Source organism: Varanus komodoensis, unplaced genomic scaffold (assembly GCF_004798865.1).
Source record: "Varanus komodoensis strain SLA01 unplaced genomic scaffold, ASM479886v1 scaffold11, whole genome shotgun sequence".
Lineage (NCBI taxonomy): Eukaryota > Metazoa > Chordata > Lepidosauria > Squamata > Varanidae > Varanus > Varanus komodoensis.
Genome location: NW_025335317.1, coordinates 20,266,399 through 20,283,217, shown reverse-complemented (window position 1 = coordinate 20,283,217; position 16,819 = coordinate 20,266,399). Strand labels below are relative to the sequence as shown.

The 16,819-nt window shown below is 40.3% G+C and overlaps 1 protein-coding gene across 2 annotated transcripts in view; it reads right to left on the bottom strand.

Annotated features, from left to right (window-relative positions):
* MCU (mitochondrial calcium uniporter) overlaps positions 1–16,819 on the bottom strand; it is a 109,110-nt gene that overhangs the window by 14,264 nt on the left and 78,027 nt on the right. For both annotated transcript variants that reach the window (XM_044420535.1, XM_044420537.1), the window contains 3 exons: positions 8,540–8,609; positions 3,653–3,823; positions 2,307–2,411 (listed from right to left, as the gene is read on the bottom strand). In XM_044420535.1, the coding sequence (XP_044276470.1) occupies positions 2,307–2,411; positions 3,653–3,823; positions 8,540–8,609 (346 nt within the window). The remainder of the gene's footprint in view (positions 1–2,306; positions 2,412–3,652; positions 3,824–8,539; positions 8,610–16,819) is intronic.

The following is a 16,819-nucleotide window of genomic DNA, read 5'->3' as shown; positions in this document are numbered from 1 at the left end:
CTGTCTCGGTTACTGCAGATTCACTTGTCTGCAAGTGACCGGGGTCCTCCACATTCACACGGGTTAGAGGTACAGGACCCTGCAAGAGTGGAAATATTTCTAGGAAAAAACCCCATGAGTATCTCTAGAGTCATCATGCCCACTGACAGACAAAACACATGAGTGAGGCTGGCTAGCACTTAGAAAAAAAGATGTAGCATCCCCAAAGAATTATCCTAGACGTATACACAGTTTTTCCACTTTCATGGGAGTTCTGCACCCCTAACACTTGCAGATATGAGAGCCAACTCTACAGTATTGGCTGTATGCAGTGTTCACTAGCAGTGTGCACTAGCATCAGTGGTTTTAGGCATCCCCTGGGGGGCTTGGAACCTATCTCCCACAGATACAGGGGCCCTACTGTATGCCTGTGCAGAGAATGTATGGAGGAGCCCTTAAAGGCTATTCAGGTAGATCCTACAGGACTGAAACACTGTGGCACAGGTATCTATGTTTATGTTTACATAAATCACAAGAGCAAGGTGCCTGAATTCAAATCTACTAATCTGAAAGGACTATCCACTTCTTTCATCACAAAAAGCAGAAGAACAAAACACACGCACTTATGATGCCGGGAATGGACAAGTCAGGAGGGGAGGTGGCATTTCCAAGCAATACAGGCTGGAAATGTAAAATCAAACTGAGGGAAACATCTTGATTATTTTGCATTCCTTCATCAGCACTGAAATGAAACCATATTGGTGATACCAATAGCACAGCATGTCCCAAGAATATTAAAACTGTTAAGATATTCAAACAAACACAACATGAACAGAATTACTCAACCATTGTGGCAGTTAAAAGCAATACCAAAAGGAGGTCAAGTGACAAAGGAAGAATGTTTAATAGGATTTGGTCCAGTCTAGGCTTAGCTATTTATTTTTTTAAAACCCTCAGAACAGTTCTATAGGTTGTTAAATTATTCAGGTCACCTTTAAAACAGATAATCCTCCTACTGAAGATGCATCAAGAACCATCCTTCCCTATTCTGTCTGGTAAAGGATTTTGCAACAGTTGCTCTTCTCAAAAGCATCATCTACTTTTGGCTTCTTTAATTAAGAAACAGGTCTTATTCCCCACTATTTGCAGACACAACTATTTTCAGTTCTATGTTGTGATTTACAACTAAAGTTATTTCACAGACACATTTCAGTTGCAAAACCAAACCCGAAGAGTTCCCTACACTGTGAAGGGTACTTGGTTTGACTGCTGACCTCAACTCCTAAGGAAAATCAGGACCCTGAATTTTTGCAGATGGTGAGTGATGTTGCCTGTCATAATTTCTGTTATTTCATATTCAGAGCCCCAGTCACCATGATGATCACTTGGCTGACAGCAGATTTTTATTAGTATATATAGTTTTTAGAAGCGATTCTAATTTTTTGAAGCTGTATGTAAATTCATAGCTATTCACATTCTGGATTCAAGCACCTTGTTGTAAGGGAGGTACTGTAATTTCTGTTGACTCCTACCTCCATTTTCCACACCTCCCATGTTATACCCCAGTCCATTCTTGAGCATCCACTGATCCTAGGTTTTATAAGGATGCTGAGGGCTTCAGCTGGGATGAAGAGGCAGTAAAGCCTTGCTCCATGAGCAGAATTCTGCTTGCCATTCTTCACATCCAAGCCTCTGTCATATCACAACCATTGGCTCTTCCCAAATAACCTCTAGTTGGATAACGAGCTGCCTTGTTGTACCTGCAACCTTTAAGACAGGCAGTCAAGTTACCACGAAGCCAGCAGAGCTGTCACTCACTCAGTGAATTATAGTCTTATTAGTGTGTTCTTTCACTACAAGCACTCTTTTACCAATACACTGTGGAAATCTCGTGTGTGTAAGGAAAGTGATTTGTCAGCTGGAATTGTCCTCTTTCCACTGGACTGTTGGTCACCTTTCCAGTATGAAACATTCTTACAGAAATGGAGATTAAAAACAAGAACCCAAGAATGAGAAGTATGAATGAAATGAGCAAGCAATGGTGCATGTACGCAGGGATGAAAAGTGACTGAAGACTGGGCAAGGCACAGTAGCTCTGCCCTTGAGACACTGGAAAGTTGCAGTTGCTGCTTCTATATTTTCGTATTTATCCCCACATCATGATGGCCACAGATAGCATGATTTGTGCAGAATTCAGAATGCATTGGTTTGCAGTAGATGAACTGCTGCCTTTCCCACCATAGATGACATTATCTTTTAAATTTGCTAGATGAAAAATCTTCCTGAAAATGACTTCCAGAATTATCCCAATTGCATGAAGTTGTTACCTCTCTTTGGTGGACGAACATGATAAGTCAAGTCATTAATTACTAGTTTGAAATCATCAAGAAGAAGAAGATCTATGCCTGTTGAAGAGGCTACACGTGTCCCATCTGTAAGATAGGAAAATAGGAATATATCAAGAGCTAGAGTAACAGCATTAATACTCAAGTACTGCCCTCCTGTGCAAATAAGTAGATAATATTTTTGCAAACAAAACATAAGTGAGCATAACACAGTCTCAGAGCTGCAATCCAAATGTGTCTCAGATTTGAGTTGTCCTAAGTATAGATATAGTGAGGCCTGCACAACTGGAACCAGTGGTTCCTGAAACAGCGCTGGAAATGAGCAGAAATGCTTGTTCCCAGATTAGACAGGTCAGCACAGCCTTCTGTGAGCTTTGCTGACTTGCCCTGTACTAGTCCCTTGTTCTCACTGTGCTAGTAGGAGGTCTTGCTGCTGTGTGGGCAGCTTTGTGATGGTGACAGACCTGTGCGCTGGAGAGCTAACCCCTGTCAAATCTTTAGGAAGTGAGTAGGAATTTACAGTGGAGCAAGAGCTGTCTGGGTGCTCAACCCATGCCCTGCCTACTTCTCACCTGCAAAACACTTTCCTACTTCCGGCTGTTTTTCTCTCAACATCAGAAGCATGCTTTGTCAAAATTAAAACAGCTGAGATGGAGGGGACTGCCCAGAAGAAGTAGAGGAAGGGGAACATGTTAGCATCTCTTTTCTGCTTTGAAATCCTTTCCCTTGACACAACCCATATTCCACAACATTGGTCATGTTGTCTTCACGTGCAGTAAAACCTCTGTTTTTTAACCTATTTGGTAACCACAGCTTGCTTGTGATAAAATGGTATGTGGGTTTTCTGCTTTGCACTTCTCATTCTCCAAGTTATAACACAGAAAACAATCTCTTAATCATAACCAGTCTAGTAGCATGAAACACAGACCTTTTGACCAGGGAAAATAAAATGTAACTACACAGTGAGAGTGATTCACTAAAGCTGAAGTTTTAATTGCCTTGAAGAGAAGCAGCCTAAATCACAGGACAATTACTACCCTACAAGAAATAAACCTTAACCAGCAATTAGTTGTAGCCCTGAGAACCTTAACACCTCTAATATTAAACAAGCTGATGTTTAAATCCCAGGCATATTGTTTTAATTGCCAGGCTGAATATTTTCTTTTTTTCCAATGTCAGTATTATCACACTTTCAAAAGATAAATGCAGCATTCCTAATCTGAGTTAGGGTCTGTATCCATTTTATAAGCAATATGGGTAATTTACAGCAAAAGAACTGTAAGCACAGATAACGGTCTAATTTAACTTTGTATTGAATGAAACAGTACCTGGTGAGTAAATTGCAACTCGGTCAATTCCCCGGTCTTCTGCCTGTAGTTGCCGTAGGAACACTCCAACTGAGTCTGAGATAGGCTTAAGTGTAAACTGGCAGCGCTCACGGCGAGATGGAAGATTCACAGATATCACAGGTAACCCGTTTTGGTAAACCACTGTAACGTCTATGCCGGGGGAAAAAACAGCAGAAACAACTTCTTTTCAACAGATCTGCTCAGATTGCCAGTATTTTGACTGCACATAAACAAAGTCTTCCCTTCTCAAAAAAAAAAAAAAAAAAAATCCCAGCTCTTGTACTATTCTGAAGCCCAGTACTTAGAAGAAACATATGTCTGCTGGAGGATTTTCTAAGCAAATTTCTGAATTCTGCTAGCTATTTGTCTGACATTTCTCTCTACAGAGCTCAGAAGAGGTCAGCTCTTGATGTCTTGTCAAAACTCACTTCTAATCCTTGAAGAGTATTTCCCTTGCGGACTCATTTTCCTTGTAGCAGTAGCCAAAGCACAGACCTCTAAGCTGGGCGTTATGCAGGATGACGTGTTCCTTTGTTCATACCACATATCACGCCCCACCTACAGAACACACAAACTCCTCTTTTGCCTCTTTAGTGTCCAAATGAAGAAGAAGAAAAGGAATAACGTTTGTGTCAAAAAGGCTGGGCACATGTCCGGCCTAACCCCTGTACTTGCTGTGCCTGGTTGTGAGCAAAGTTGTGAGCAAAGTTCTCTCCCACTTCACACTTCCAACACACAGAACATTCTTTGGCAAAAGCTCTTTATTCTCCAGCACACTTCCAGTAAGCACAACCAACAAAGAATGCACTGAGCATGGACAACTTCTCAACATTCTCCTTTTGAGTAGCCTTGAGACTCCTCCCTCTGGGATGTCCTTTTTGGAAGTGGGAGAGTCTCTTCTCTGTCCAGTGCCTGCCTATCCCAATGCCGCATCATGGGGTCAAAAGTTGTGCCAGGCTTGGCTGGCTGTTTATCAGGGCCCGGGGCCAGGATGCGGGTGGCCAGAGATGAGACAAGACAAGAACAACAGAGGCACCTGCGCCATGGTAACAAAACGTCAGGAAAGACAGCGTCCAAAAGCAACATTTAATTTTAAGCATTTAAAGTTCAAGTTATGGTCATGATACAGGCCAAGGTTAGGAACCAAAAGAATGCATGAGCGCAGAACACGGACGTGGTCAGGAACAAGCCAAGGGTTAAGAACAAAGAGGACAAACAGAGGTGCAGGTACCTTGGACAGGATAACAGGGCAGGAGGCATGACGTGGCAGGATACACAGCACGGCAAGATACATGAGAAAAAAGGAACCAGGGTCAGGCAAAATACAGGAGTTGAACCACTGCTCACAGGAAGCCCTGTGTCACTGAGTCAACACAGCAAGGCAGGATACACAGGTGAGGCCGTATATAGGCCAGGCAACAGCAGAACAAGGCAACATGGAAAGGCAGGAAACACAGCAAGAACCAGGAGCAGAAACCCTCAAGCAAGGTGCAGGCACAACAGCAAACAGGTGAACCTGTGTTGCTGAGGCAACGTGGCAAGGCAGGAGACACAGAAAGGTGCAGGAGGCATGACAAGGTGCAGGATACACAGCAGGAGTCAGGAGCAGGAAATGTAAAGCAGGATGTGGGTACAGCAGCAGACGGGAGGATCTCTGCTGCAGAGACAACACGGCAAGGCAGGTGACACAGTAGGAACCAGGAGCAGGCACTAGAGCAAACAGGCAGATCTGCAGTGCTGAGGCCAGTTGCTCTTCTACAGCTCTTCCCCCAGGGCTCCCAACTGGCACTTGGCAGTAGACTGAGAGCTCCAAGGCCTGGAACCGATCTTGCAAAGACAGTGGTGGATGCTCTGCTTCTGGTCACGAGAGCAAACCGGATCCCGACACTGCAGGAATCCTTCTTCCATGCCCCCTCCTTGTAGCTGTAAATCCTCTATGACCACCTGAATATGCCCTTGAGACAAGCCCCTTAGCTTCTTCCATTTCAACATTGGAGAATTCTGGAGCCCAGAACACATCATCACTTCATGAGTCCATATCTGCCTGACCTTGAAACGTGCGCCAAGGATAACTGTTCCTTTCGTTCCCAACACCCAAGGAGAAGGCTACTAAGAAGTTATAGCTGAAACACTGTAGAAGTCAGAGCTAATTGAGGCAAGCGTCTTTGACTCAGACGTGTTGCCCAAGGTCAACGTGAAGCTTCCCAATTGTATTAACTGTGCCGTCCACAGCAAGGTGGTGAGAAACGATGGTAGCCCTCCACACTGGTTCAGGCCGGCAGATGTTGCATTGAGAAGACCCCCCACGCCTATGTAAGGACATGTGTTGAGTGATGTCACTTTCTACTATTGACCCCAATAAACACATTTAAAGATGGTCTGTTAAACACACAGACAGGAACTAACCCTCCCCGACATCTGACCCGAGGTGCCACAAACAGAAATCATACGTAACCACATATGCAGGAAAGGGCTGACCATACCAGCAGCTTTTCCCCCCTGCAAAGGTGGGGAACCTATTAAGAGGGTCTGCCTGGAGGCTAATGAATCCTGATGGTTTTTAGAGGGCTTTGGGGGGGGGGGGTCCAACTGATACGTTGGTAGTTCTGTCAAATCCCTAGTTGATCTATGGGATACAGAGATGACCCAGGCAGTTGAGAAGATCACTACTGAGTGCCCTCTCTGTATTAGAGGTTGCATGATAAACCCCAGAGCTGAACATGATAAAACAATATAAGAGAGACCATTTCAGAATGTGCTGTCCCAGATGTAATGCCAGCAATGGTGTGCTGACACAATCTGCAGCTTAAAATGGAGTGTATATCCCCAGGTGGGAGGCTGCCCAGTGTTGGCAGGGTTCTATTTTGGACGGGGGGACTTGAAAGAGAGAACTAGGCCAGTTAGCTTGATCTGTGGCTTCAAATGTTTGAGGAACGGGCTGTGCCTATATCCTGAGTTCTAGCTGAGATCTTGGTTAACAGCTTAAACAGACTTGTATCCAACATGTGTTCCCCTCTCACCTCTTCCAGGCACACAGGCTGTGACTGTTGTCTCCCTGTTTGGGGATCTTTGCCCTCCCCTTAATTTTTGAAAATTTACTTCAGCAAACCTTTCCCTTGAGGTTCTACCCTCTTACATGTTGGTGATGCTGATTTTGCAACCTAACCACAGATACTCACATTTGATATTCCGAAATGGAGAAAATTATGTATTTTGATATTCAGAAATGGAGACAATTATAATGTATAACTTTAAATTTGGTGCTACCCACATCCTCATATACTGTTTAATGGCAAGTAACTCTTTTGTTGAACTACGGGATCTCCAGCTTTTTCATATTCCTAAATAGAATGCCCTGTTGCTTTTAGAAAGAGAAAATAGTATTTTCAGATTTTTATGCTTTTCTTTGCTTTAGAGAAAGAACATTCTGACCCCCCTGACCTATTTCAGACCCCTTTTAAGAGCTTGGATGTTTTGCCTTCTGGCCTATGTAGTCTTCTGTATTGTGACTGGATGTGTATTCCCATGTTCTTTTCCCCTTGACTTGTGACTTCTTAAAATAGGTTCTCAAATCCATTTTTAATTCTTAGAAATAATATTTTGAAATACTTGATAAAATAGCATTCTTAACATTTTAGCAAAATTTAAAAATGGGACTTACAGGCTTTCCAACAGCACAATAAATACCCATTACATTAACACCTCTGGAACAAATTAAGACAAAAGCCTAATCCATACATTAAACATCTAGTCTGGCAGACGACCCCATCCTTTGATAACAGTTCAAAGAATACAGCAACATTTCAAGATGCTGGAACAAACCCAGAGATTTGCCTACAAGATGCAGATACTAAATGTTTGTTTTAGAGGACTGTGAAGGGCTGCTGCAGCTGATGATGATTTTAGTTATTTTCGTTAGTTGATTTTGAAGTTCAGTGACGTATTCACTGGCTTTTTGTTAGACAAAAAGTTTCACTATGATTTTGAGGATTTTATGTCTTATCTTAATTTTTGGTTGGATCTAATCTTAGAATTCTTTTGCGACATTTTCTGTGTCCAATGATCCACAAGTAAACAGTGGGAAAGGAGTTCACAAAATATTCTGAAAAACAACCATCACTCATAAGCACAGGTTAATGACCGAAGGAAGCAAACATATCCCAGAAAATTTGGAAAAGGGGAAGCAGTAATATATTTTCAGCTGGAATACATATATTGTAGATGCTGGAAATGCACAACAGAGAAAGTTGAAAAAAACTTGTTTAAGATTGCATATGCTATCATGTATGTTCAAAGTAAGATGCAAGAAATGCAAAACCTTTTTAAAGCATCATTGGTAAAGCTTTCCCAAGCAGTTGCAAAACAAAAAAAAAAAGGATAAATAAATCTGAAATTAAATTATATATATTAAGTTAGGTTTGGAAAAGACCAAGTACAGGTATGTACTATTTCATAGAATAAAAAGAAATATAATTGACCTTCAAGACAGACTTGACCTTGAAGTGACAGCCCTAACCTAGATTGGCAAAGTGATGTTTTAGAAAGGACAGACACCTGTCATTAGGTTACCAAGAATAAATATTCATGAAGGAAGAACCTTATGTAAACAAGAAGCAGGGAAGGGGAAGGGGAAATTCTAAATCGTGCACTTCTTGTGAAGAAAACTAGGCTGGCCTGATGGAATTTCATTCAGCTAGCACACTTTTTCATTGGGTTTTGAACTGTTCCTTCCTACTACTTAATGCCACTGGTCGTGATTTACAAGGAAAAATCTACTGAGTTACATTTTTAAGTAAAATGAGACAAATACACCACTCTTGAGTATTTGAATAGAAATCTTTTAACCAATTTGTTTATCGTACTCACCATCAGATGGCACTATAGTACTGCAATAAACCACTCTTACGGTCTGCCATGGAAGAAGTCTTTGGTGTGCCTAGAAAAATGAATACAGCAAGGTAAGATTTAGTAACGAAACAGCTAATGCTAGGCTATTTCAGATGACCCGTACCAGATTACCAACTTAGCCACATCTTACTACCCACTGCAGGAAAGTAAGTAAATCAGGAGAACCTTTCAAGAGCACTACCTTTTGCTGCCATCTTTCATTTGATATATTCTTCATGAGCCAATTCTAATACATTATAAAATTTTCTCACTTGATTTAGAAGGCGGAGAAGAGAGAAATACTTTAGGAGTCATGAAATCCTGAAGCAGTCCTTTAGCCAAGGACTACTTAGGAAACAGATACCTATTTTAAGCCAAATGGGGAAGGGGTATGATAATAGATGGTTGAAACATCCCAAGAGAAGAGCTTATTCAAGAAAGATGTACAACACAAATAGAATGGGTTATTATTACCTACAGAATTAAAGTGATACATCCTTTTAGGGATCCAAACCAGCACAACTAGACATATAGCTTAGTGCAATATATCATTATATAAACCATCTTGCAGAAAAAGGGAAAAAGTGTGTGGATGGAACTGTATCCACATTGTGAAAAGCTTAAGAGGGCTACTTGGAAATGAACAAACTATTTAAGTTTGTTCATTTGTGATCAAAGCCTCCTCACACAATGTAAACCATTTAGTTTAAAGCATGCTGCATTTTAATGATTTTTACTTATCTGATAGCAAAATTCAAGTTTCAGTTTTCTGGAGACAGAACAATATGGTTTGCAAATAAAATCTCTCTCTCTCTCTCTCTCTCTCTCTCTCTCTCTCTCTCTCTCACACACACACACACACACACACACACACACACACACACGAAAGGACAAGTTAATAAATTAATTTGGAATCTTTTTTGAGTTCATTGCCATGTTTTACACAATGTTTTAATTTCTAAATGGAAGTATTAATGGAATCACTTCTCCAAGAACATTTCAAATTTAATGATTATACAGAGTTGAACCTGTATTTATAACATGAGGGCATACACATTAGCGTGCCTGAAAACGGAGAGATGCCTTGGAGTGTAGCACTTGACACTTACTCAGAGCCATTACCAACCTTACACTGAAAAACACTTCCCATCTAGTGTGTGCGTTTGTGGGTGTAAACTGGACATCTGAAGTGAGGACATACAGAAGATTGAAGAGGCTAGTTTCATGATTTTAAAAGAAGTGGCTGCAGTAATCTTCCAACACTTTACATTTCAGACACTGCACTATTCAAGAGAGTAGACCACTTGCATTAGCAGACAAACTGGCTGTCCACTGCATGAGCTTTTGCTGCTCTGCATTAAGACATGGATGATTTATTCAGAGGGCTCCACTTACAAAAATACATTCTCCCCTCTATTTCTTCAGTACCATAGTGTATTTATGGAAGTTCTGCATCATATAATTACATCATATTTCTTATAGATTATAGAGCTATATGAACTGGCATGCCTGGCAAATACTTCCTATTATCTTAATTGTGGTGGGGCACCCCCCCACACACACAGTTCACAAGACAGAAAATATGAAATGTTTTAAATGGCTCCAGAAAATTCACTTGTTCACCCAGGTTTTCTCTGGCCTTTAATTAATTAGAATTAATTGTAGACGGTTTCATCTTACTGTTTGTTGTATGGACATTATAGCTGAAATTATTTTTAATTGTGTATTTTAAATGTGACACTTAATATTTATATGTCAATATAAATATATAGCACAATCCTGTGGCTGCTAGGCAAGGCTCTAGATGGTCATAGGAGAATTCTGAGTCTCGACTCTGACCTCAGAAACTTACCCGAAGGTTGGAGCTGGGAGTTTGAACTCAAAGCACCATCCTTGTGCCCTTGCAGCAGCTACTGTGGAAAGCTTGGCGCTGCCCTAGCTCTGAGGTTACAAGAGCAACTTCAGAGATGAGGTTTCGTGGGCATTCTGAGTGGCAGTGAAGACAAGGGAAGAGACAGGCTCCACCATCACACCTAGTACCCTGGCAGCACTGAAGCTTCCTCTCCTCACACACCGAGCCAAAACACAAAGTGTTCCACGGGGTCAGAGAAGCACAGAGGCAACCTTCTTCTCCTTGTCTCTTCTGCTTTTCACAGGATGCCCATAATCTTCCAATCACAGTAGAGAATTTTTCCAAATGGTGAATGCATGCAGGCATGCTGATCTTTCTTTCACAATTGTATTGCCTTGTACCTACTGGAGAAGATTCTGGTGGACATGTTTCAGTACTGGGGAACATTTCTGTACTTTCCAGAAGTGGTATTTCAATTTTATCTTTTAACAGAGAACTGCAAAACCAACATAGCCACAGCTGTGCTGGTTGATAAGTACATGGCTACTTCCTTTAGGAAGTCTGGCATTATTGCTGTTAACTTGTTGTTCATGCCAATAAGATCTAGAAGTAGCATATATTCTCTTCTCAAGCATTTCAAACTGGACTTTAAGCTTTAAAATAGCACAGAGTTGATAGACTGCATTAATCCCTAATGTGAAGGGCAGTTTTGTTCCCTTTCTTCTTATTAACAGATATTCTAATCAAACCAAATTCTATACTAATTCCGTCCCCATGATACTCCTTGCTACACTTACCTCTTTAGGAGACCAACCTCCACCTCACCATTTTTCTTTTGCCATTTCTAAACTGGGCTCTTCTGCTTTCATGCAGTTCCTCAGCTGTTACCCCAAATTAACCAAGAAGGTCTACTCAGGTGCATATGCTTGCCTGATGGAACCAGGCAGACAGGATCATTAGTTCTCTCTTTGCCTTGATTCATATATCCTTAAACTAGATTGAGGCTGTGACACCTGCTTTCATATAAGATGCTTTTAAGAGGATAAACTATTGAAGCAATGCATCATGTAGTCTGTATACAGCTGCTGCTATCTAATGGCGTGCCACTTATTGCAAAACGATAAAACAGGCCCCAACTTGAAAAGAGCAAGAGGCTCTAGATGTCATGTGCATTCACCATTGATCAGTTACTGAAAGACGTTCTCAGAATGAATGTTTCTCACTTTGCTTTTCTTTAAAAAAGAAGGAGGTTCCAGCAATGAAACCACTTCCTGGAAAGAACAGCAGTATCTTCACTACTTTGGCCGCTTCTTACTCATACGGCAAGAGGGGATGCTGTTTCAGCTATACATGTATTAACCAAAGGGGTATGATGCAGTCACTAGTGGTGGCTAACCAGATGCAGCACCTGTATGGCACCAGCATGGGACACTGGTTGGGAAGAATATGTGAGCTGTTCTGAGTTTTTTTGGAAGAAGAGTGTGATAAATCACCCTGGAAATGTATTTCTTTTTCATTTAAACCCTGTTCTATCTCAAACATTGAGGGTTTTTTTAAAGTATTGTACATGAAAGAAAAGGGATGCAGGTGAGTACCTATTTTTATTTTAGAAAATGTGAGCCCCACCTTTCAGTCCAAAGATACAGGGAAAAATACAAGAGCAATTAAGTGCAGAGTTAAGCCTAATAAAAACCAAAAGTAAACATAAATGCCAGTGAATATACAGATTAACAAGGAAAGGTATGTTTTCAAAGGTGGCAGAAGATCATTAAAGAGCAAGCTGGATCTCCCAGGGCACAACGTTCCAAAACACTGTGGCAACTACAGGAAGGCTCTTTCCTGCATTCCTACCAGATGCCCTTTGAATATAGCCAGGATGCACCAGAAAACATGCTCAGGCAATCTTCTAGACAGAGAGACAAGGTCATACAGGAAGAGATGGTCTTTTAGACAACCTGGGCCCAAAATAGGGAAGTAGGTGGTGCAGTGGTTTAAACTGCTGTGCTGCTGGGCTGGTTGATCGAAAGATCACCAGTTCGAATCTGCACAAAGGGGTGAGTTCCCGTTGCTCCAAAATATTTACATATTTGAACTTAATAACTTAATAACTAATAGCATGAACTGTGTCCAGAAACCAACTGTTCCGCATGTAACATGTTACATTAGTCCCAATGAGAGGTAACTAAGGACAGCTATGGCAAATGTTTTGATAGCCAGATGTATGTTCTCTAGGAGCTTATACAGGTGACATATGAGCCCACACTGTGGAAAGACATCCTGCTGCACAGGAGTAACAATCATACTGCATTTTTTTATGGATGTTCCATTTAGCTATCATCAACAAACTTTCATGAAGAGAAAAGCATCACAAAGAAGGATGGAAACAGTAACTTGATTGTGGCAGATCTCCAAATCAGTAGTTTAGTTCTGCTCGAGAAAAAACTGAAATAAATGTGAGATAATAGATGGTCTTCGGTTTGCTCAAGTCATCTGGGTTTCTTTAATATATTCTTTAGCTTCAAAACAGTTCTTGCCCAGTATGATATGGTTTGGTTTCTCTTCTTGTCAGTTTGATTTTAAACACCAAGTGTAATGATGACAGTGTAGCATTGTAGCAATTTAACGACCCCGAATAACAGTAGGGATTGTATGAATAGACTTTCACGTAAATTCTAGTTATACTATTCTGTGATGCAGTAACTTATGAAATATTGCGGTAATTGATATTTACGTTGAGTAACAAAAATCTTTTAATTCAAGCCTAGCATATTTACGAGCCATCAGTAACAGAAATTAAATAAAATTAACCTGCATAGTGACTACAAACTTTGAGATAAAGGGCAACAAACCTGTAAGCCTTCTAAAAGTTGTTAGTTTACAACTTCCATCATTCCTAACCACTGGCCACACTTGCGACATCTGATGGGGGTTCAAGGGGTGCAGTTTCATTCCTCCAGGAGTGTATTCCTGCAGGTGTTACTGGAGTCTCCCATCAGAACCATTTAATGCTATATAAAGCAGATTGAAGCTTATGAAAACATCCATTCTCCCTCAACTATACAGTGCTGAATAAAATTGCCCAGCAATCTTATAAGAATTCAGCAGAATAATGAAGTTTCAGTCCAAATAGAACTCAATGCTCTTTTCAGACTTCATTGATTATGCTTCACAACCAATCATTCAATGACATTTAGTTAATAGTGAAAATGTTCTGGCATCAATCCAGGAAGCAATACAGAATAATTACATCCAGGTTTCAATTGGAGGCACATGTCTACCTTCAAGATTATCTGGAAAATAAGAACTGAAGAGATAAGCAGAGTCTTACTAGCTTGTGAACTGGCAGGTGAAAGAATCTGGAATGTTTATTTCTTCTCTCACAGCTTATGAATGCATGACTATGGTAAATGACAAAGAAAGTTGATAGTTACAGCACAGTGGTTACGTCTGTCTTTAACAGCTCTATAGTCCTAGTCTGGACCTCTCCTAGCCCCTTTACCCATACACATTACCACCACTTAGCTTCACATCAAGCAGGAAGTTGGAGTAACAGAAGACAAATGTGGCTGTATTCACATTTTTTGTTGGAGCCCAACAGAATCTCTACATTATGGTAAGAAGGGTAGACTCATTTTATTTTCAATGGTGATATAGTAGTAGGGGGCATTTAAAACTTCTTGAGCACAAAGCAAGCTAATATTATTTCATTCCAACATTGGAGTAACATTTGTAAATGGAATGGGAAGTGGCAGGCAAGACTTTTAACAGGCTATCAGCTACAACTGGATATAGTACTGATTTTAATTGACACCATCTTTTCTTTTTAGTCAGTAGCCTTATCAAAAAACAATGCTTTATCCATAGTTTCTTCTCCTTAATCACACTTAAGCATTACTCCTGAATAAGCACTCCATGGGTAAGGATCTGTTACAATCCAAAATGTGAAACTGTATTTGAAATGGGTTTGGCATCATTAGTTGCATAGCTGTAGTAAGTACTGCATCTGGATCAAGCAACAAGCATGTTCCTGCCTTCCTAACATGGTGTCTTAGAGCATGGCTTAGCTCAGCAAGTTCAGTTACAACATTTGGTCTCTTATCCAAAGGTGAAAGCAATAAACCATGGTTCCATCTGGAGTTTGCACCCACTTAGTATATGAAGGTTGTATTTGTTCTACCTTTTTACAATGTCCACTATACATATTGTAGTAAAAATTCTGGACAACTAAGCATTGTGTTTTTAAATTCATTGTGAAATCATTTAATCAAATGTGTCAGCAAACACATGATGGCATTATAGGAATATAAAAAACTGGCATGGAATATTTCTACCTTAGAATTAACATATCCAAAAATTGCATTAATTTCTCAGCTCCAAGTTAATGGAACATTCCACATAACCTCAAGCACTTCTAATTTCGAGTCTTTTGAGTCTTATGGTAAGGTCTAGCTCTGGGAAAGTTAATTAGCTGAATACTGAAACTCTGGAGACATTCATTTCCTACTGTCTATAAGAAAATTAAAAGGTTTAAGAGAAAATTAAAATAATTTTACATCATTGTGCTGCAGGTCCTCAAAAAGGACTCTGGTCACGTTTGAACTAAAGCAAGCCAATTAGCAGCTTCTGGCTGAAAAGTCAAATCTGACTTCCAGCTCTGCACTGTGAAATAAAAATCCATTTTTGGCTCTGACATACAAGTACCTCAAAACCTGTTGGCCACAATCCCAGTAACATTACAGAATTGCTGCAAGCTTTCCCAAAGCAATCTCAGGACCACTGGCTGTCAAGTGAGTGACGTGTCACGTCTCAGACTTGTGTGCGCACACGCGTGCATTTCTCTCTCTCCTTAACAAGTCATTAGGATTTATCCCATATTTTAACAAATTATGCAGAGGTTTTCACAACCAGAAACAGCAGCGAAACCTGCAGTTTAGGTAATTGAGGTCTTTTTCAATTTTACCCTTTAAGAATGTTTTCTTACTTCTTTATAAGTATGTCTTTCTTACTTCTTTATACATAACACTGTATAACATAAGAGAGTAAGAGAGAAATACCATATAGATAGATCCTTCATCAAATAAAAAGTTGATGACAATAGAATTTACTGATGCTCTTAACACACAACTAAGCATGCATAATTTGTATATATTTCCCAACTTTACTTAGATACTCAAGAGAAAAGAGTTTTCTGTATCCATTCATGTTCAGAAAAGCTACTTCAGCTGTCAGAGCAAACACAGTGGGTGAGATTGTGCATCCTGATAAGCCACTTATCAGGAAACCCTGAAAACAAACCACAGTGGTCTGTTTAAGCCAACACTATTCCACACTGCTGCCATTAGCGAATTAGGTGCTCCTTTCTTGGTCATGCTCCAAACCTGTATCCCAGTGCTCCTTTCAGCACAATTTTGTTTTACAGTAAAATGAGGCACACCCATGTTTGGTCCATTCCATCTGTGTTGTGTGGATTGTCACAAAATTCTTTTAAAAGAAAAAAACCCCGATCCACAAAGGTATGCAAATATGCTCATTCAAACATACAGGAAACATCACACATTCGCCTACCTTTGTGGAAATTCTTTTAAATAATGCACATTAGCTAATGTAAATTCGCACAGTACTTCACCAAAGTGAAAAAAGGTAAAAAGTACAATTTCCCCCAAAATTTCAGTCTTCAATCTCTGGGGAATGGGAATGTGTAATTTTGTTCTGCTTTTTCCCTTACATTTTTGTATGACTGAATTTGCATACAGTTCTGTACAGTAAGAAAAAACTGGTATACAAATCAGGAAATATGAGTGCATTTGGAAAACTTTACATAAATTCCAACTGATCTTTGCTTAGTTTGCATAATTCTACTTTCTGCACAAGGTGAGTAGTGAAACCAAATGTGAACAGGAATTAGGCTCACAGATGGTGCCAACATGACACAGCCAGAAGGATTGTGAAACGGCAAGTGGAGCTGTTGGTTTTCCATTACTCTTGCCAAGCAACTGTGTAGACTTTTGACATGCATTATATATCTAAGCCATTGTGCAGGATTTATTGATTGGTTTTATATCTATACTGTTCGGTAATTGAAGCTCTCTGGGCAGTTTACACATTTGTACATCATGACAAGCCACTCTGAAAACAAGCCATCATCAACAATGCAACCACAAGCCATGAGATCTCAGGGCATGCTGCATGTAATTAGCAAACCATGCTGAAGCCACTGTGACAGGTTTGCATGTTACAACAAGCCATTTCTGAAATAAAGCTGACAACCCACCATTGAAACCATGTCACTGTTTCCTAATTAAACTCAAAGGGGTGAGAATTACTTAAATCTCTGATAGTTCTTGTATTTTCAAACATATGCCTCTCTACCCAAAAGTAGTAAGGATAATTTGGGTAGCTGCTTGGCA